The 21,628-nt window shown below is 40.8% G+C and overlaps 1 protein-coding gene across 1 annotated transcript in view; it reads right to left on the bottom strand.

Moving 5' to 3' along the window:
* Window positions 1-9,049: 9,049 nt before the first annotated feature.
* Window positions 9,050-21,628, bottom strand: part of eif2b3 (eukaryotic translation initiation factor 2B, subunit 3 gamma) — a 106,603-nt gene continuing 94,024 nt past the window's right edge. Inside the window, exons 11-12 of the mRNA XM_080195372.1 lie at window positions 18,759-18,862; window positions 9,050-11,391 (exon numbers count right to left, since the gene is read on the bottom strand). Of these exons, the coding sequence (XP_080051498.1) occupies window positions 11,339-11,391; window positions 18,759-18,862 (157 nt within the window). The 3' untranslated portion in view covers window positions 9,050-11,338. The remainder of the gene's footprint in view (window positions 11,392-18,758; window positions 18,863-21,628) is intronic.

Raw genomic sequence — 21,628 nt, 5'->3', positions numbered from 1 at the left:
CAATATTAATCACAGTAAAGTTACACATCTCCTTCAATGTTGAACTTTTAAGTGCTTCTTGTCTCTTCACTGGTGGTTGAATTCAGAAACACTAATTACAGAACCAGATGACCCCCCCACCCCCCCGCCCCCCGACTATTTTAACTGCTTCCTAGGGAATGCAGAGTCACAGCACAAGAATGCCCATAACTTTGTGCCAAGCCAACAAAGTAGCTTTTCTCTTGACAAAGACAATTAACACATTGCACGAATAATCCCATTATAGCATGAACCTTTTCATTTGGTTCCTGCGTGCATAACAAATATCTGATATTTATCTATTAATATCTATTTGTCTATTAACAGTGGCACAGTGGTTAGTACTGCTGCCTCACAGGGTCAGCGACCCGAGTTCAATTCCTGGCTTGGGTCACTGTCTGTGCGGAGTAGGCATGTTCTCCTTGTGTCTGCGGATATTTCTTCCAGGTGCTCTGGTTTCCTCCCACAGTTCGAAAGACGTGCTGGTGAGGCGCATTGGCCATACTAAATTCTCCCTCTGTGTACCTGAACAGGAGCCGGAGTGTGGCGACTGGGGGATTTTCACAGTAACTTCGTTGCAGTAAGCCTACTTGTGACACTAATAAATGAACTTAAAGTTTAATTACACACATCGCTTATTGACCTACTTACCGAAAGGATCCAAAAGCCTTTGAATCTGAATACATTATTCCACTGTCTGTTTTGGTATCATCTGCAATTGTGGAAACTTTTGCTTATGATGGATACTTTTGTCATTTATATATGTTAAAAAATAACGAGAGTCCAAGGGCCAATCTTGGACAAAAAATTGGGAGATTTCTGTAATTTATCTTATCTAAAGTCAGATATGTAGGTTTAATCCTTTTCAAAAGTCATATTGACCTGCTTTCTCTAGGGAAATCCCTTTGCTTTTTTTGGCTATAATGACAAGCACACATAACTGGTCAAAGCTAGGGTGATACAGTGGTTAGTGCTGCTGATTCACAGTGCCAGGGTCCCGGGTTCGAATCCCAGCTTGGGTCACTGTTTGTGTGGAGTTTGCACATTCTCCCCGTTTCTGTGTGGGTTTCCTCTAGGTGCTCTGGTTCATAAGAACATAAGAACATAAGAAATAGGAGCAGGAGTAGGCCATCTAGCCCTTCGAGCCTGCCCCGCCATTCAATAAGATCATGGCTGATCTGTCGTGGATCAGTTCCACATTTCTGCCCTCTCCCCATAACCCTTAATCCCCTCTCTTATCAAAAACCCATCAACCCGCGTCTTAAAAATATTTAGCGAGGCAGCCTCCACCACTTCAACGGGCAGAGAATTCCAGAGATTCACCACCCTTTGAGTGAAGAAGTTCTTCCTCAACTCCGTTCTAAACCGCCCCCCCTTTATCTTGAGGCTGTGCCCCCTAGTCCTACTGTCCTTTCTGAGCGGGAAGAGTCTCTCCACCTCTATCCTATCGTTCCCTCCCATAGTCCAAAGGAGTGTGGATTAGGTGGATTGGCCATGCTAATTGCCCCTTTGTGTTGGGACTGGGGGAGCTAGCTAGGATAAATGTATGGGGATAGGGCCTGGTGGGATTGCGGTCAGTGCAGACTCGATTGGTCTAATGGCCTCCTTCTGCACTGCAGGGATTCTATGATGATATGAATGCAGGAAATTGCACCTGGCATTTTATTTACAGAAGTGATAAGAAAGAGTTAACATTTTGATGGCTTGATCATGAAGCAAAAATTGTTTGATCATCAAAGGGAACAAAAATAAAATAACTGCAACTATGCATGAGCTGCTGAAGCAATTAATGAACAGTTTGGAACCATTCAGCAGATGAGCTGGCAATCATGGAGAGAATAAAGAATTTAAAATATTTCAGGTGTGGTACCTTTCTACTGAAGGTGTTATATTTTACATCAGAATGTTGATTCTTTCCAGAATTTTCTGCCGTGTTGAGTGGTCCCACGATTTTGCTTTTGATTATTGAAACTTGCTTTCAATGTGACTGACTTTCTAGAAAACTGAATAAGAAGCACTGGAAGACAGAAGTGCGAAGGTCAGTAGACTAACGTCCTAATTTATAGGCTGCCAGTTTGAGCCTGAGGAAGAAGATCAGAGTGAAGGTGGAAAGATTATGGTGGAGACTTGAAGAAAGTGAGTAGCTTCAAGTACCCGGAGTCAGTGGTGACAGAAGGTAAACAAATAGAAATGGAAATTAAGCAATAGATTAGCTCCAGTTGGAGTAATTGGAAGAAGTGCAGTGGAGTGTTGTGAGATGGAAAAGTATCACTGAAACTGATATTTTTCAGGAAAGTACTGAAGGAAGAAGCTACAAGGCAGTTTAAACCAGCCTCGTTACATAGCGCAGTAATGTGGGCAACATCAAGAAGAGAGGCACAATAACTGGATACTTTTTTATTCATTTGTGGAATGTGGGCATTGCTAGCTGGCCAGCATTTTTATTGCCCATCCCATGTCTGTGGCTCTGGAATCCCATGTAGGCTGTACCTGGTAAGGATGGCAGATTTCCTTCCCTAAAGGACATTACTGACCCAGATGGGTTTTGTCAACAAACAACAAACATCAGTAGATTCATAATTCCGTATATTTTTTATTGAATTCAAATCCCATCCTATTGTGTGGCGGGACTCAAACCCAACTTCTTAGAAATATTAGCTAAGTTTCTGGATTAATAGTCTAGCGATGATACTACTAGGTCATTGCCTTCCCGTACATGTCAAATATCCTTTGTCTGAAAGCCTTGGCACCGATTGAGTTTTGTTTTTCAGATATTTTCAGGTTTATCGGATATATGGTAGGCTGCTTGCATTAAAGTAGTTTGAGCCTAGATTAGTTATAGTCTACAAATGTAAAGTTGTTTCTCCATTAGTAAACTCTCACACTCCTTACTTCTTACCTGTTAACATTTATTACACCTGTAATGTATTGCACTGCTTTATTAACGTGCAAATTAACGGAATTGTTGTTCAGGAAAATGTTGGCTGGGATTCTCCCAAAAAAAGTGCCCAAAGTGTGGGAAAACGGGAGATTTCCTGTCCATTTTTTGGGCGTACTTACCAGACTGAATCCCTGACACTCTGAGCAATGTAGAGTACCTCAGTGTGATATGGTCTGAAAAACAGGGAGCAGGGCCTATTCCCATCTGAAAGGCTGGCAACATAGCGTTGAGTGGGTTACTGCGCATACACCGATCTGTCAGCGTGAAGGTCGACGCATGGGCTGCGGACCATATTGCTGGCCATGGATCGCCGGCCAGCTCCACAGCCCAACTGATCGCTGGCCTTCCAATCCCCCCACCACCTGATCGCTGGCCTCCCGGACTTCCCCGGACAGCCCTTATGCCCCCCTCCACTTCCAACCTGGCCAGCCCTGACCCCCCCTCCTCCCCCCTCCGCCCACTGGACAGTCCTGAACCCACCACCCCACTCCATCCCAATGGCCAGCCCCGATCATCCTTTTCTCTCTCTTTCTCCCCCACCGATCCTGATAGACTTTAACTTTAAAATTGGGAATGGGAAGGAAATGCTGTAGAGATAAAATAGTTAACTAGTTTGGAAGCTTTAGAAACGTGTAAACTTTAATGCAAAGAAATGCAAGCATTTTTACTGAATCCTGTCAGTTAATGAGGAAACTCCATAGAACAAATTGTACCATGTATTTCACAATATTTAATAACATTTACTCATGCTAGGTGAAGAGTAGTAACACTTTTCTGTGGAATGTATGCAAGTAAAAAGGCGCGAGAACATCCAGGTTAATTACAAGATGGTCAGATGACGAGGGCCCTGTTGTTCTGCTTTTCACAAAATCTTTCCATTTCAGTCATCTTCTTGAGAACTCTTCCAAGAACTTTCTGAATGGGAATAACTTTACCCTGTCAAGGAAGAAGACCTTGATCAAGGGCTTCTTTGAATTGGAGATCTGGACTTGAATCTCATTAGATTGAGGTACCAACTACCCTTCTTAGAATATGAAGGGGACCAGGATTGGAAATCGCGGCTTTGGGACCTGACATAATGGTGCCTTCTTGATCTGGATCTCAAACGGCAATAAAACCTTCTGAGATGCCAACCAGACACAAACCTTGCCCCTCTATTGAGTGTACTGCCTGTCATAGAGTAATACAGCCCAAAAAAGGCCCTTTGCTCCTCGGCACTGACAGTAATTACCACTAAAGGCTCATCAATCCCATTTTCCTGCACTTCCCCATACCCTTGAATTTTATGATATTTCAAATGCTCATGCAAATATTTTTTGAAAGGTTGTACAGTTTCTGGCCTCTACTACCTTCCAAGGCAGTGCATTGCAGATTTCCACCATCATCTGAGTGATTTAGTTTCTCAAATCCCTTCTGAATTTCCTGCCTGTACCCTAAAATTATGCCCCCTCATGACTGACCCCGCAACCAAGGGGAACAGTTACTCTCTATTCACCCTGACCATACCCCTGGTAATCTTTTACACCTCAATTATGTCATTCAGCAACATTCCCCCTAGGCAGCAGGCTGTAATCATTGATATGAGCAGGCAGTATGAAGTTTGCAGCCTGTTCCTCTCAACTCCACTGAGCACAAGGTAACCATACAATTCAATCCTCATACCCCCTGAACAAACTTACCTGAACATTAATTTTAATTGAAGAACTGGGCCAAAAAGTAGAATATGTTAGCAATGACTGCCAGGTAGTGAGAAACCGAATTAACTTTTCAGTTTGATGGCCTTTCATTACATTCCGATGAAGCGCCATCAACTGGAAATGTTAACACTGGCCAGGATTCTCCCAAGAAAATTGTCCTTAGTGTGCAGGAAAATGGGAGTGGATCCAGTTAATTATTTTAGCATGATTTCCAGATTGAATCTTGGACACTGTGAATCACAATGTGCTTCAGCGCGATTCACTCTGAAAATCAGAGGCGAGGCTTATTCCCACTGGAAAGGCTGGCAGCATAGCATCGAGTGGACCACTGCCCATGCACTGATCTGTTAGTGCCAAGAACAGCGCATGCACAGTAACCCCACATTGCCGCCCTCCAGATTGCTGGTCTTCTGAACCCTTCCCCCATCTGATCTCTGGTCTCCCGGACCTCCCAGTGCAAGCCCTGCTGTCCCCCACCACACATCCCCCTCCCAGTCAGCCTTGATCTCCCCGTACCCCAATGTCCCCCCAATCTGCTCAATGGGCTGTGCCAAGGTGCCTCTTGGGCAGTGCCAGTCTGGCCCCCAGCACTGCCAGGCTGATACTGCCCAAGGGACACAAACTCTTACACCTGATTCGTGGTGGGCCTCTCTTCACTCCAGTGGGGAGCAGTAGCAAATCCCGCTGGAGTGAACCACTCTTTGAAGATTGGGAGAGATACTAGTGGACCCGGAGACTTCAGCCCTGTGCCCGCTTATCGGTTGCAAATGGTGATTTCCATATTATAATCAGTTCTATGCTGATTTCCAGCGTGGAGCTGAATACGCTATAAATGTTGGTCTCAGATACTCGAGGAGGCTGTGATGGGAAGCCTGCAAAACGGCCCCCATTGATGTCTCCAAGCCTGATATACTGCTAGAGCAGAGTAGTGGGCTGGGAGAATCACCCCCTCTGCTTCTCCATCTCCATAAATACTGTCTGGCCTTCCAGTATTTTCTGTTTCTATTGTAGATGTCCAGTATTTGCAGTATTTTGCATTTGGTATAAGAATAAATTGCATTTAATTTTCCTTCCACTGTTAACATGTCAGATGTCATTCATCATTTTCAGAGCTGCGAGATGTTAGGGGCCTGTGGGTTTGATTAATCAATCAAGTTCTCCTGAAAGATTTTTAAAGTGGCGGTTCTAGAAATGTTAAATGGTTCAGGGGACATTCTGAGCTCATTCTAGCTCTGGATATGTTCTGCAAATGTGATTGTATAGAACCTGTCTGCTCTGTTATCAGTTGATATTTTGTATCTACCAACAAAAGCTCAGGTGAATCACAACCAAAATTAACTGGCACAAATCAATGATATTAAATTGGGCCACTTGAATGCTTTCAGCTCCCTTAATGCTTTTTTTCTGATTCTGGCAGCTTTAAGATGACAAATTATTTCCCCATAAATATTTATGAGGTACATGGCTCCTGTTTTAACATGTAGGATTGTAACTCTTGAGCGTCTCGAGAAGATTTGAAGTAAGTGTTTTAAAAGATGTAAAATGTGTTTGTAATAGGGTGGCACGGTGGCACAGTGGTTAGCACCGCTGCTTCACAGCACCAGGGACCCGCGTTCGATTCCTGGCTTGGCTCTGTGTGGAGTTCTCACGTTGTCCCCATGTCAGTGTGGGTTTCCACCGGGTGCTCCTGTTTCCTCCCACACTCCAAAGTTGTGCGAGTTAGGTGGGATGGCCATGCTAAATTGTCCCTTAGAATCAAGGGGATTAGCTAGGGTAAATGCATGGGGTTATGGGGAAAGGGCCTGGGTGGGATTATGGTTGGTGCAGACCTGATGGGCTGAATGGCCTCCTTCTGCACTGTAGGATTCTACAGTGCCAGGGAAAAAAAGAGAATGTAGAAGCAAGGAAATGCCACAATCATTCCACATAATCATTCCAAATTCCTGAATTTGTCCATATCAAGATCAGACCCAAATCACCAGCCTCTTATTATTCTAGGTTGCGCCTTACTTCCAGCATCACTTTTCTTTAAAAAGCAAAAAAAATTGTTTAACACCTCAACAGAAAACATTAATTTTTTTAAAAAGCCTCAAATGCAGCCACTGATGCTGCCTGCATCTCCTCTCTCAGTCCGGCCTTCCATTGCACACATTACTGCCACAAATAGGCTGACATTAACACTGCAGTGAAGGTATGTGAAAATCCCCTCGTCATCACACTCTGGCACCTGTTCGGGTATACTGAGGGAGAATTGGATTGGCCATGATAAATTCTCGCTCAGTGTACCTGACTGTATCGCTGGAGTGTGGCGACTAGGGGATTTTCATTGTAATTTCTTTGCAGTGTTAATGTAAGCCTACTTCTGACCAATAAATAAACTTTAAACTTTAGCATGACCAATCCACCCAACTAGCATGTCTTATGGACTATGGGAGGAAACCCACGCAAACATCAGAACATGTAAACTCCATACAATGACCCAAGCTGGGAATTGAACTAGGATCTCTGGCCCTGTGAGGTAGCAGTGCTACTCACTGCGCCGCTCAGCATATAGCATCATATAGGATACAAAACATCCTCTGCATCTCTGGGGTCTTCAAATTTCACGAAAGCAAAACATTGAGGGCTCCATACCACCCACACATTCCTCAAAGGGTCACAGTAGCTAAAGCTCATTCTGGCACATCTTTGGCAGCTCCAATTCCCGAATCACCAATATGGACTTCTGCAGTCTGAAGCTCTGGACTAATATGGCATTCTTCAGCTCTGTTTTCTCTCTATCCCGCTCTTTCTGGTTAAGAGTTGTTGTTTGTGTCAATTGGTTAATACCAATAGGTATTACCAACTAGGCTGATACCGGAGATGAGGGGGTTAGCCTATGAGGAGAGACTAAATAGACTGGCTCGTTGGAGTTTAGAAGGCTGAGGGGTGATCTTATAGAGATGTATAAGATAATGAAGGGGATGGATAGGGTAGAGGTAGAGAGATTCTTTCCACTTAGAAAGGAAACCAGAACTAGAGGGCACAGCCTCAAAATGGCGGGGGGGGGGCAGTTTAGATCAGAGTTGAGGAGGAACTTCTTCACTCAAAGGGTGGTGAATCTCTGGAATTATCTGCCTGTTGAAGTGGTGGAGGCTACCTTGCTAAATATATTTAAGTCACAGTTAGATAGGTTTCTGATAGACAACGGAATTAAGGGTTATAGGAAGAAAGCAGGAAAGTGGAACTGAGCCACTTCAAATCAGCCATGATCTTGTTGAATGGCGGGGCAGTCTCGAGGGGCTAGATAGTCTACTCCTGCTCCTATTTCTTATGTTCTTATTTCTTATGTAATAGCTATAACTGCAGTAGTGCCATTGGAGGAGGAGCCAAGCTTTCAGGAATTGACAGAGAGCGAGAAAAAAAAAATTGGGGTCTGGAGCCTGCTCCACAGCCGTGGCACAATTGCACGCTTCTCACAGCATTACTGGTTGAAAGCCACTGCCCTGGTGCATTCTCCATGCCAACACCTCGACCAAAGTAGACTTGCCAACTCGTCAGCCTTTTCTCAGGCAGTACAAATTTTTGCTCCCTTTTGAAATTTGACTTTCTTGCATCTGTCCTGATGAGCGCAAGATGAAAGGCTTCAACAGAATGTCTCTTTTTTCAGTAACACTACCATTCATGAATGTGGTAAGTACTTGCTTTAATTATCATGTAAAAACTTTTTCTTCAAATATTGAGTGGGATTTTACAGCCTCACTCATCCTGAAACTGTAAAATCACACCCGAGGTCAACAGACCTTCCCATTGCCCACCCTTGCCCGCTCTGATTCCTGCAGCGGGTGGGCGGTAACATTCCGGCCACCAACTTCAAGAATCTGTTGAAGAGCGTGTTGTGGAAGACCACTGTGCAACACTTGCATTCTGTCATCAAAAGATGTCATAATTACAACATCTTGGGCTATTCCAAAGCAAGTGCAAACTCTTTCTCATTTTGGGGACTGTACATGATTCAAGACTCAGCCAGGAGAATGGGCGGTCCATTTGGGTAGTTCAGATTAAGCTTTATAAATTACTTTTGTTTTGATCCAAAGGGTTTACAAATAGCTATTCGTGATTTTCTCAATACATTTGAAGCCCCTGATTAGATAACGGCTAGTGATTCTTGAGTGAAAGGTTCAAAACAATGAGATTATTTCACCTTCAGAGGGATAAAATCTTACTCATGCTGTGCACAATTCTAAGATAAAAGTTTTCATTGAATTGGTTGGTAGCTTCCGTTGCCATCACTGCGAATTTGGCAGGATTACTTATGTGGACCAACATTATGCTTATACAAAAAATATTTTGCAATGTGTCCTTGGGATGTTCCATAAATTGTATATATTACAAATCAAAACAAACACCAAGCTGTAAACAGATCTCTTTTTATTGAGATAAATACAGACAAGCTGTAGGAACCTTATAAATCTGTACTGTCAGGACGCGTGATGAGCAATAGGTCAAAATTTAATTGCCTTCTTTAGAAGAAGCTATTGTCTCCATTTACTTGAAGTAGCCCATTCAAATAAAGAAAACATATATCTGAATTTTGTCTGAGATATTAAATAAATTATAATATGGATAAATATTTGGTAACGTGCTAAATGGCAAATACAAAGCTTTTACTGAACCATCACTCATTTTCATACATGAAATGTTAACAGGAGTAAAAACTGGAAGACGACCAACAGGCTTAACAATTAAGCATCTTTACCAGATAGTTTGAATTCACAAAGCAGCAGTGTCTTCATATTCAAATTTGGCTGCCATGCAGTAGGAAAGGTCCCATGGACACACCTAGGTAGATTTGGTAACAGGAAATCTTTACAATTATAGTGTCTAGTTAGCGAAGAGACATTTACCCCACCCCCGCTAAGCATATTCCCGTCAAATGGATATGGAGCAGCACTATCTGTTCAGAAGTCTGGAGTTCAGATGATTCCACCTCAGGTCATGTTGCTTCACCCAAGTTTACATTTTGACACTAAAGTCATAGAGGTTTACAGTATGGAAACAGACCCTTTGGTCCTACTTGTCCATATCGCCCTGTTTTATCACTAAGCTAATCCCGATTATTCACACTTGGCCCATATTCCTCTATATTTATCTTACCCAAGTAACTGTCTGGATGCTTTTTAAAAAACAAAATTGTGCCCACCTCCGTTACTGTCTCTGGCAGCTCATTCCAGACACTCACCACCCTCAGTGAAAAAACTGCCCCTCTGGACCCTTTTGCTCATCCCTCGCACCCTAAACCTGTACCCTCTAGTTTTAGACTGCCCTACCAATGGGAAAAGATGTTGATCCTCTACCTTATCTACGCCCCTCATTATTTTATATACCTCTATAAGATCACCCCTAAGGCTACTACGCTCCAGGGAAAAAGTCCCAGTCTTTACAGCTTCTCTTTATGACTCAGACCATCAAGTCCTGATAGCATCCTACTAAATATTTTCTGCACGCTTTCTGGTTTAATAATATCCTTTCTAAAATAGGGTGACCAGAACTATACAGTTCTAGCCCCACTGGTTTTGCTTTCAAGCTTAAGTTTATTTATTAGTGTCACAAGTACATTTACATTAACACTGCAATGAAATTACTGTGAAAATCCCCTACTCGCTACGCTCTGGCGCCTGTTCAGGTACAGAGGGAGAATTTAGATGGCCAATGTACCTAACCAACACATCTTTTGGACTTGTGGGAGGAAACCAGAGTACCTGGAAGAAATCCACACAGACATAGGAAGAACAGGTTCCACAGAGACAATGATCCAAGCCTGGAATTGAACCCGGGTGCCTAGTACTGTAAGGCAGCAATGCTAACCACTGAGTCAATATCCTACTAAGAATATGCTGCCCTGAATGTAATGTAATTTTCTTGATTCACTTAACTCCACATTCCCCAGTTACTACTTGACATTAAGTAGCTGAGAGGAAGTTAGATTTCTGAACCCCCTTTCGCACCTTAACCAATGCTGAATGCCATTTGAAAGACTATCAGATAACTTACCTGTGAAATTTCTTTTCCTCTGTACATACTTTACTTTTATTTAATGCCTTCTTCTCCAGGAGCAGATGCAAATGTATCTCCCATCATTCAACAGCAAAGCATATTAACATGAACCCTGACTTAATTCCTGCTGATCCCCCTGCAAGACTTTAACGATTTTGCACTCATATGTATCACAGAACAACACAACTTCAAAGGATGGGAACCTCTGTCATGTCAACTACCTTCTCAAAATTATTAGTGCACAAAACTTCAATAATTATTTTTTAATACTCCGAATGTTTGGGGTTATTTTAAAAGTAGGATTTTCATACAAGTATTTTTTTAAAAAGTAATATATCTGCCAGCTATCATTCTCACTAATCTTAATTAGATACTGTATGAACCGGGGATCAGTGAGCCATTTATTAACAGTTTTGTCATATTCACGAAAAAAAAACATCATCTTTTAGAAGTCCAGGAAATGGCTTTAATGTTAATCAACATCTGAGACGACAGAAACTTGTTTGTAAAGGAGCGCAATCAATTCAAACCTAGTGCCCAGTCCTATTCAGCATTTAATATGCCTTGCGATGATCCATGGAAGCTGTTCCATGTCTGATGAAGTCCAGGTGAACAACAGCTACAGTAGTTCCAGAAGGCCAGCAAACTATATCTCCATCAAGCGATCATTGCCTACTATCACTTCATTCACATGTTTTGCTGCAAGAACAAAGAAGAACCATTGAGCAGGAGGAAAATTTCAACCAGCAAACATTTTAGATAATAATATTAACAATACGTGGAAACCCTTGTACTTAACTGAAACTTCACCTCTACAGTTACTGGTTGAAGACATAATACAAGTAGTACATTTTTAATGTAATGGTTTACCAAATCAATATCCTACTAAGAATGGTCTAATTGTTTATTTCTAAGTTAAATCAAATCACATGAATAGCTGAAAGCTGAACATACATGGACTGTTGTATGAACACAGATAATTAATGAGTAATTAATAAAACACATTACAGATGCAAAGGCTGCAATGTCATATTTGATGTGGGAGTTTTAACATTTTTATTGGACACCTTCCTTTTCTTGGTAAAATATTTAGCCAGGTTTCCTTTGAGAATAATTTATTTTAACTCCACTTCAGTCATACTTTTCAGCCATTTGGACTCCAACTCTTGATACCAAGAGCTCCAACAACACTCAAGAAGCTTGATATTTTTCAGGACATATTAGACTGCTTGATTGACACCTCACAGAACCATAGAAAATTACAGCTCAGAAACAGGCCTTTTGGCCCTTCTTGTCTGTGTTGAACCATTTTTTGCCTCGTCCCACTGACCTGCACTTGGACCGTATCCCTCCACACCCCTCTCATCCATGAACCCGTCCAAGTTTTTCTTAAATGTTAAAAGTGACCCCGCATTTACACTTTATCTGGCAGCTCATTCCACACTCCCACCAATCTCTGCGTGAAAAGCCCCCCCCAATATTCCCTTTAAACTTTTCTCCTTTCATCCTTAACCCATGCCCCCTGGTTTTTTTCTCTAGCCTCAGTGGAAAAAGCCTGCTTGCATTCACTCTATCTATGCCCCTCAAAATCTTATACACCTCTGTCAAATCTCCCCTCATTCTTTTATGCTCCAGGGAATAAAGTCCTAAGCTATTCAATCTCTCTCTGTAACTCAGCTTCTCAAGTCCCGGCAACATCCTCGTGAACCTTCTCTGCACTCTTCCTGCCTTATTTACATCCTTCCTGAACTAGGTGACCAAAACTGTACACACTACTCTAAATTTGGCCTCACCAATGCCTTATATAACCTTACCATAACACTCCAACTTTTATACTCGATACTCCGATTTATAAAGGCCAATGTACCAAAAGCACTCTTTACAACCCTATCCACCCGTGACGTCACTTTTAATGGATTCTGTACCTGTATTCCCAGTTGAACCTCTGTTCAACTGCAGTCCTACCATTTAGTCTGTACGTTCTATTTTGGTTTGTCCTTCCAAAGTGCAATACCTTACAATCGTCTGCATTAAATTCCATTTGCCATTTTTCAGCCCATTTTTCTAGTTGGTCCAAGTCCTTCTGCTAACATCCTCTCCCTCCATCACTGACACTCAGTAGCAGCAGCAGTGTATACTTTCTACAAGATTCACTGCAACATAAGAACATAAGAAATAGGAGCAGGAGTAGGCCATCTAGCCCCTCGAGCCTGCCCCGCCATTCAATAAGATCATGGCTGATCTGAAGTGGCTCAGTTCCACTTTCCCGCTTTCTCCCCATAACCCTTAATCCCCTTGCCTACCAAAAACCTATCTACCTGCGTCTTAAATATATTTAGCGAGGTAGCCTCCACCACTTCAACGGGCAGAGAATTCCAGAGATTCACCACCCTTTGAGTGAAGAAGTTCCTCCTCAACTCTGATCTAAACTGCACCCCCCCTTATCTTGAGGCTGTGCCCTCTAGTCCTGCTGTCCTTTCTGAGCGGGAAGAACCTCTCCACCTCTACCCTATCCATCCCCTTCATCATCTTATACGTCTCAATAAGATCCCCCCTCATCCTTCTAAACTCCAACGAGTACAAGCCCAGTCTATTCAGCCTCTCTTCATAGTTCAACCCCCTCAACTCCGGCATCCAAAGTCCTTAGGCAGCACCGTCCAAATCCATGACCACTTGCAGCTAGTAGGGCAAGAGCAGCAGATACATGGGAACACCATCACCTGCAAGTTCCTCTCCAAGCCACTCACCATCCTGGCTTGGAAATATGTTGTTGTTCCTTCACAGTTGCTGAGTCAAAATCCTGGAATTTCCTCCCTAACAGCATTGTGGGCCAACCTGCAGCACAAAGACTGCAGCAATTGAAGGTCACAGCTCAGCATTACCTTCCCAAGTGCAACTAAGGATGGACAATAAACGCTGGCCAGCCAGCAACACCCTTGTCCCATGAATGAATAAAAAAAAGCCAAGAATTATTCTCTGACCAAGAGTAGCAATGATCATTGTGGTATGCATGTACAGTATTTATTCCTATTAGAGGACGAAAATTACACAGGCAGGGACCTGATGTCAGAATTGTTTTGTTGAGAAGTATAAAAATGGGCATTCTTAGTCCTCTATTGATAAGTCTAAGGAAGTTATTTTCCCTGTATGCTACAGAGTTTTGTATGAGTTCAACTTGATCACAGTGATACCAAACAATAAACTTCAGTAACGAAGCTATTCAAATGTCACAAATTAACGTTACTGCTATCATATTGAAACAACTGTAAACAGTGCAATGCAATTTCACTGGAAAATTAAAGAAATGAAAAATAATTTCCTTGCTCTTTTGTTACTTTCCCCATTCTCAGTGGAATTTATGGGGAAAGACTTGTAAACATGGGGTCAATCAGCATTTAAAATAATAAAAAAAGGCAAAATGTAAATTTCTCCCCTTTCTGATGCAGATTAACTTGCTGTGATTTTCTTATTTTATTTTAGAAATGGATTTTAATTGATTATTAAGCTGGGAATAACCTTAGCACATTGAAAATGAAAGTGAGATGATTAACATAGAAGCAAAATACTGGATGTTGGAATCAGACAAAGGGTCATCCAGACTCGAAACACTGGCTCTATTCTCTCTCCACAGATGATTAATTTTCCAGCATTTTCTGTGAGATTATTAACATGTTTGATATCGATCTGTAATGTGTTTTCACACATCAAAGCAGTAAAGATCCACAAACTAGTATACTTACCTGTAAATCACAGAATAGCGTGCCAAAACAAGTGGTTAAAATTAACAGAAATAAATAAGTGAAAATTACATTCCGGTGCTGCACAATCACAAGTCCTGCTAAATAGGTAAATGCAAAAGATCTTATGGCACTATTTTGAACAAGAGCCATGTTCTGGCCAACATTCATTTCTCAACTAACACCGTGTTTAAAAAAAGATTATCCTAAATCCTAAAAAAAAGAACCATTATCCTATTGCTCCTAGTGGGATCTTCCTGTGTGCAAATTGGTTGCCATGGTTCGACCAACAGCCATCCATTACAACACTGATGATATTGCTAAAGTATTTAATTAGCTGCAAAGTATTTTGGGTCACCCATGATTGCAAAAGGTGCCATATAAATATAAACCTTTATAATTCATAGTAAATACTGTTTGACATTTTCAAGGTGACACCTTTTAAAAAGGATCATTGACTTTAACAACTACTTTTCTATGCTGCAGTAAATAGAAACAATTTTGTTCATGGAGCAATTTTATACAAATTATTTTAAAGCATGAAATAAATATACAAAACAACAAATGACATTTGGCCCACCATGCAGGTGTCATTGTTCTCAAACTTCACTCAAAATCACTCTTTCAGTAACCATTTCACAAAAGGAATTTATATTACATATTTCTCCTTCAAGGGCAAATGACCATCAAAAAGCATTAATTAAAAATGCATGGAATTTATCGGACAGGTGAGTTCACTCGTAATGAGGGCTCTCACCCATTGTCAGTCTTTCAAATTTAACCTGCTATGCCAATCTGTTCTCCTCAATCAACTTCTGGAGTAAAGGTATTTCCTAATTGATCATGACTGAGTTAATGATTTATAATTCTTTTCTTTCAGGTGCAAATGGTGCTACTGTGAATTAATAGTTGAAAGGCAGGAGGAAGGTACACTGTAGCAGAAACTTAGAAATAATTCAACTTTAGTTGAGCTGTTGAATAACATTAAGAGTTGTTTTGGCATAAATGGTCGAGGAACTGTTGATATTATCACAATGTGTACAAGTCTAAGTTTTACCTTTACAGGGAAAAAAAAATTTAATCTTCAGTATTAAATCCAGGTACTTGACCAAATTTATTCATTGTAACACAATCATTTTGTTGGCCTGCAGAGGTATGTACTTCCTGATTGTAAGGCCATTCAAACAATAAATTTGTGTCTTTGCAAGCCAAAGAAAAACAGCACATATATATAAAAAATAAAAATATTACTACTTCCTTTAGGAAAATTTATTTATGCAGAACTGCTCTTCCACTATCCTATGAAGTATTGTAAATCATTAATAAAAAAAATGCACTGTTTTACAAGAAAATCTCCTTGTAAAAGTCACTAAGTCAGCCTGAAATCCTGTTGTTCGACTCTGCAGAGGATAAAGGCCTTGTAGCTTTTGCCAGAACGGACACTGTTCCTGACAGATGTTAAGCTCATCTCGCGATGGATCGCGCTGACTCAGGACAATGACCCTTTTGTATGAAATTCAAATGTCAGGACAACAGAAAGCTTAGTGTAAAGCCAATTTCCCTGTACTTGGGATAGGGAGGAAGAGAAATCTGCTTTCAAGCTCAAAGATAAATTGCCGCTGCCTGTGATAGCTTTTAGTGTAAAAGGTTAGTTCCTGGGCCAAGACCACCAAGAAACTCATTCCTGCAACATTTATTGTTGCAGGTTGACTTATGAGGCAAAAACATAACCAAAACGTTGTCAGAAATAAAAATCATAATTTACCCAATTTTTTGGCTAATAATTACATTCAATATTGGTTTCTGCTAAATAATTTAAATGGTAAATTACACCTATAATTCATGTATCATACTGTTCAATGTGTTCAATTTTGAAAAGGACAATTTTTCATTATTCCGTTAATCTTTCTTCATTTTTATTCTTCCGCCATCAAATACGATTGAGGAGGGAAAGAAAACTGTTCCTATGTTTCTGCCCACTGTTGCTGCGTAACCATTTATTTGAGATGGTTGGACATATATTCCAAGTTCTCCTCTCTCAATTTTTAACTCATCTCTACCTTTTACTTCTTTATTGTCTTTCTTTATTTTTCTTCCCCTCCCCACTCTTTCCCTCTATTTTATCCTCCCTTCCTTATCTTTTCTCCCCACTTTTCTTCATTTTACCTCTCTCCCACCCTCCCGCACCCCCTTTATCTGTCACAGCTTACCCTTTGATTTCAGTTCTTGGCCATTTGGCCGTTTACACCTTTTATTCCCTCTATGGACTGCCATTAGCAGCCTTTCCTCTTGTTTTTGTGGCTATGAATCATCTTTCATTTCCTCACCCTGCAGTATAAATCTCCCACTTTCTATGCCTTTTAGCTTTGACAAAGGGTCACCTGGACTCAAAACATCAGCTCTTTTCTCTTCTTCAGATACTGCCAGATCTGCTGAGATTTTCCAGCATTTTCTCTTTTGGTTCTCCTCTCTCATCTGCCTCTTGGGAGATTCAAATTTTATCTGCAGTTCTTTTAATCATTTTACAATTTTGCTGGCAGTTGTGAACTTGATCTTATAAGCTGCAAGAATGAAAGAGACTCATCCTTGCATTGCACCTGTCTAAAACTTTGCATTTTTCTCTCCTAGAGTTTCTATAAAAAGGAGTACAAGGCAAGGAAATTGAGAGTGAGAAGTGGGCAACAGAGAAATTTTAGCGTTCTTCAGGCTGCCTGAAGAATGTGACAATGGCAACGCTGCCAGCTATCAAATGTATTTACTGTAAACCAAATGTTTAACTGAAAAAGTTAATGTCCTGAAAATGTTTTATACTGCAATGTTTAAACTAATAAAGGATGTTTGAAACTATAAAGCTCTGAATATGTCTTTAAATTGTAATTATTTGTATAATAAAATGCAACACATTTCAATTAAACCAAATTGTGTTTATGTATTGGTAATGTCATTTGCAACTTAGTAGGCTATGTGGTAAACATGCAATAGAATAACTCAATATTTTAATTGCACCATTAACCATGCAACAAAGAGATACATATTTGACAGTTGGCAGGATGTCAAGCCCCATTCTTTGGCAACCAGCTCTGGGAAAGAAAGCAATATCAAAACATTTAGTACACTATTTAATTTAAACTTAAAAAAAACAAATGACTGAATGTTTGATCTTTGTGAGGGCAGTGAGCAAATTGCCGAATAGAGGCGAGGCACTTTGCTATCGAGCGGAGAAGAGGAAAAACTAGCCACGGTTCACTCGAGCAGTTGCATTGGCAGAGAATTGATATCAGGTCCTTAGCGATAGAGCATGGCTATTGGGAGGGAGCGCATTTCAAAAAAAAATGTATGGGTGAATATGTTTTTAAGTCTTAATGGTACACACCCTACAGAACATTTTAATTCTTAGAGTAACACTTCACAAGTTTACTTATTAAAACTACTTTTAACTTATGCAGAGCGTTTGTGTAACACAACAGTTTGAAGCAAGAGTCAACATTTGTGGTAAGCTGAAAAAAAAATGCCAGAAAGACAGCTGAGAGAAATATCGCTGGGAGGAGAATGTAGAATTTTAATAAAAGCAGCTCAAAACTTTAAGCTCGACAACACACACCGAACATACTCTCTTCCACCTTCTTCCATCGGGAAAAAGATACAAAAGTCTGAGGCCGCGTATTAACCGACTCAAGAATAGCTTCTTTCCTGCTGCCATCAGACTTTTGAATGGACCTACCATATGTTGAATAGAAGCAAATTAATGTGGATGCATGCAATCTGAAACCAAAAGCAGAAACGTTGGAAAATCTCAGCAGGTCCGGCAGCATCTGCAAGGAGAGAAAACAGCTGACGTTTCGAGTCCAGCTGAGCTTCGACAGAGGGTCATCAGGACACGAAACGTCAGCTCTTTTCTCTCCTTACAAATGTTGCCAAATCGGCTGAGTTTTTCCAGCATTTTCTCTTTTGGCTACCTTGTATTAAGTTAATCTTTCTCTACACTCTAGCTATGACTGTAACATTACTTTCTGCATCCTCTCCTTTCCATCTCCCTTATGTACTCTATGAACGGCATGCTTTGCTTGTATTGCACGCAAGAAACAACACTTTTTACATGTGACAATAATAAATCAAATCAAAATCTCATCAGTGTCACCATAATTGGAGTTATAGGAAAACTTGTGCCACCTTAGACCTAGAAACGGATCATCTGGCTCTGATTTTGGTTATGGAAAGACCAGATGGGGCAGAATAAAAGTCATTTTTGAAAAGAAAATTTACAACTGTGTTTCATCACAGTAGACTGGCACATTTACAAGTGATATTGAATATAGTAAAATTACTTACATTTAGCATCAACACACTGTGTACTTCCCACCAGACAATCCTTGAGGTCAGCCCCTTTCTCAATGACCGCTCCATTGCAAATAACGCTACCCTGTATACAGCATCTGGAAAATAAAAGTGTTTAAACATCACAGGTATGCACACAATCACAATCCAAATCAGTCATTCATTATTGAAAGAAGTGCTGAGCAGAATTCAGTAAAGACTATGGGCCTGGACGACATCCCAGCAGTAATTCTGACTGTTTGTGCTCCAGAACTATCTGCACCCTTTGCCAAGCTCCTCCAGAACAGCATCAAAACTAGCACCTACCCAACAATGTGGAAAATTGCTCATGCGTGTCCTGGCCACAAAACACTAAACCATCCAATTACTGTCTTATCATCATCTGTAAAGTGACAGGAGGTATCACTGACAATGCTATCCAGTGGCACTTACACAGTAACAAATTAATTACCAACACTTAGTTTGGGTTCTGCCAGAGCCACTTGGCTCTGTATTTCATTACGCCCCTGAACCAAACATGTACAGAAAGAGGTCAAGGAGAAAAGTGAGAGTTACTGCCCTTGACATCAAAGCAGCATTTAACAATATGACATCACTGAGCGTTACAAAATCAAAGTCAATAGAAATTAGAGGAAAACTCTCCACTGGTTGAAGCCATACCCAGCAGAAAGGGAGATGGCTGTTTTAAGAGGCAAAACATCTCAGCCCAGCACACTGCTGCAGGAATTCCTCAAGGTGATATCCGAGGCTGCTGTGTATGTCTAATTGTCTATGCACGATCTGACAACAAGGAAAAAGTATTTGAGGTGCCACACCGTGGGTTACTTAAACAAACTAATGCAACTTTTGTTTACAAGGGTGTTGCCTGATGGAATTCCAGTATGGAAGAGAGATAAAACCGCAAATGCCTCTGGTGACATCACAGCACATCATGTGACTAATCAGATTCCATAATAATTGATTATTCCTAAAAATGATCGCAAGTGTGGTCTTGGGTCATCTAGGATCGCTGTCATTTTCTTAGGTCCTTTGTGGAGGCCATCCTTGCCTACTATGTGACCTAGATAATTGATGGATGATTTGAAAAATTCAAATTCCTTTTCCTTCATGCGGAGGTTGTACTTCTCTAGAGATTTCAGTATTTAGAACTTAAGAACATAAGAAATAGGAGCAGGAGTAGGCCATCCAGCCCTTCGAGCCTGCCCCACCATTCAATAAGATCATGGCTGATCTGTCGTGTCTCAGTTCCACATTCCCGCCCTCTCCCCATAACCCTTAATCCCCTCGCTTATCAAAAACCCATCAACCCGCGTCTTAAAAATATTTAGCGAGGCAGCCTCCACCACCTCAACGGGCGGAGAATTCCAGAGATTCACCACCGTGTAAATGTTCCTGTTCAGTTCTGCTGTGATTAGAATGTTGTCCAAATAATACTGGACACTGTTGTTGCCACTTAAGATTTGGTCCAGTGAATTTTGGAATATGGCTGGTGCTGATGTTATTCCAAATGGTAGGCATTTATATCAGAACAATCCCTTCTGGGTAACAATCATCAGCAGTGATTGTGACTCAGTCGCCATCCTCATCTGGAGGTGTGTTTGAGATATATTTTGCTGAACAGGTGACCACCAGCCTGTCCAGTTAAAGATCCTTGTTCAGTGGCAAGGAGTACTGGTTTACACACAGTACTGGATTTATCATTGTATTAAAGTCCTCATAGATACATACAGAACCATCAGATATACTAATTGGGACAACTGGAGTTGCCCAATCACTCATTGTTACAGACAATCACTTAACCTTTGATTAATTTCTCTAGTTCCACTTCTACCTCCTCACTATGGCTGGAATTTTACCTCCATGCCCGCCCTGATTGGTATTCTCTGGTTGCTACAAGCGGGCGAAGTGGTAAAATTCCAGTTTATAGATTCACAGGATTACGTTTGAAGGTTTTAGCGGTAAGTTTTTAAGCCTTAGTTTGTCTATTTTTTCTGCGAGAAGTGATACAGTAGCACCTGTATCTACTTCCATCTTTACTTCTTGATGATCTAACTTTGGATAGAACACTTGGATATCCATTTGCATGGATAAGATACCTAGTTTAAGTACTTGGATCTTTTCTAGTCCAGTATCATCTTGGAAAATTTTTGACCTCATCAGATATTTAGTGGACCACTTTTTCAGACCATGACATGTTCTTGCATTTGCACACCTTCAGATTTGGAGATTTCTGTCATGTCCAACATGCTTTATTTGTGCGGCCTTTCTTGCCACAGCTTCTATATATTCTCTAATATTCATGTAGAGAGTGCCTTCCCTGAACACAGCTATGGCACGTGTGCATTTTAAGAGATTTCTTCCTGGCTGTTTCTATCTTGTGTATTTTGCCCCCAAATGCAATTTAGGAAGCTTCTTTTGTGGCCAATTCCATGGACACTACAATTTCAACAGCAAGTCGTGTTTCTTTTTTAGATGTAAGCATGTCATGTGCATATTGCATTTTACATGGCCCTCAGCTCTTATGCTTTTCAGTTCTTTGTCAAAGTTCAAAAGTTATATTTTAAAGGTTAACACTTTTCCTTTTTTTCCCCAGAGAGTTGCCTGATCTGCTGAGTATCTCTAGCATTTTCTGTTTTTGTTTAGTTTGCCCATCCCAAATTATTCAACATAAAAGGGTTGCTCTATAAAACAGTTCCATGCATCATTAGCTCATTCAACTAATTATTCTCTGTGAATAATCCATAAACTTTCATACGTGTCACACTCATGAATAAAATGCAGAGGAAGCATATGTACAGTTCAATACAGGCCTTAAAAGCCTTATATTATAAAGTAATTATTTCCATCCCTAGCTTTTATTATAA

Source organism: Carcharhinus amblyrhynchos, chromosome 9, assembly GCF_965287045.1.
Source record: "Carcharhinus amblyrhynchos chromosome 9, sCarAmb.v2.hapA, whole genome shotgun sequence".
Taxonomy (NCBI): domain Eukaryota; kingdom Metazoa; phylum Chordata; class Chondrichthyes; order Carcharhiniformes; family Carcharhinidae; genus Carcharhinus; species Carcharhinus amblyrhynchos.
This window is presented reverse-complemented; position numbering and strand designations above follow the sequence as displayed.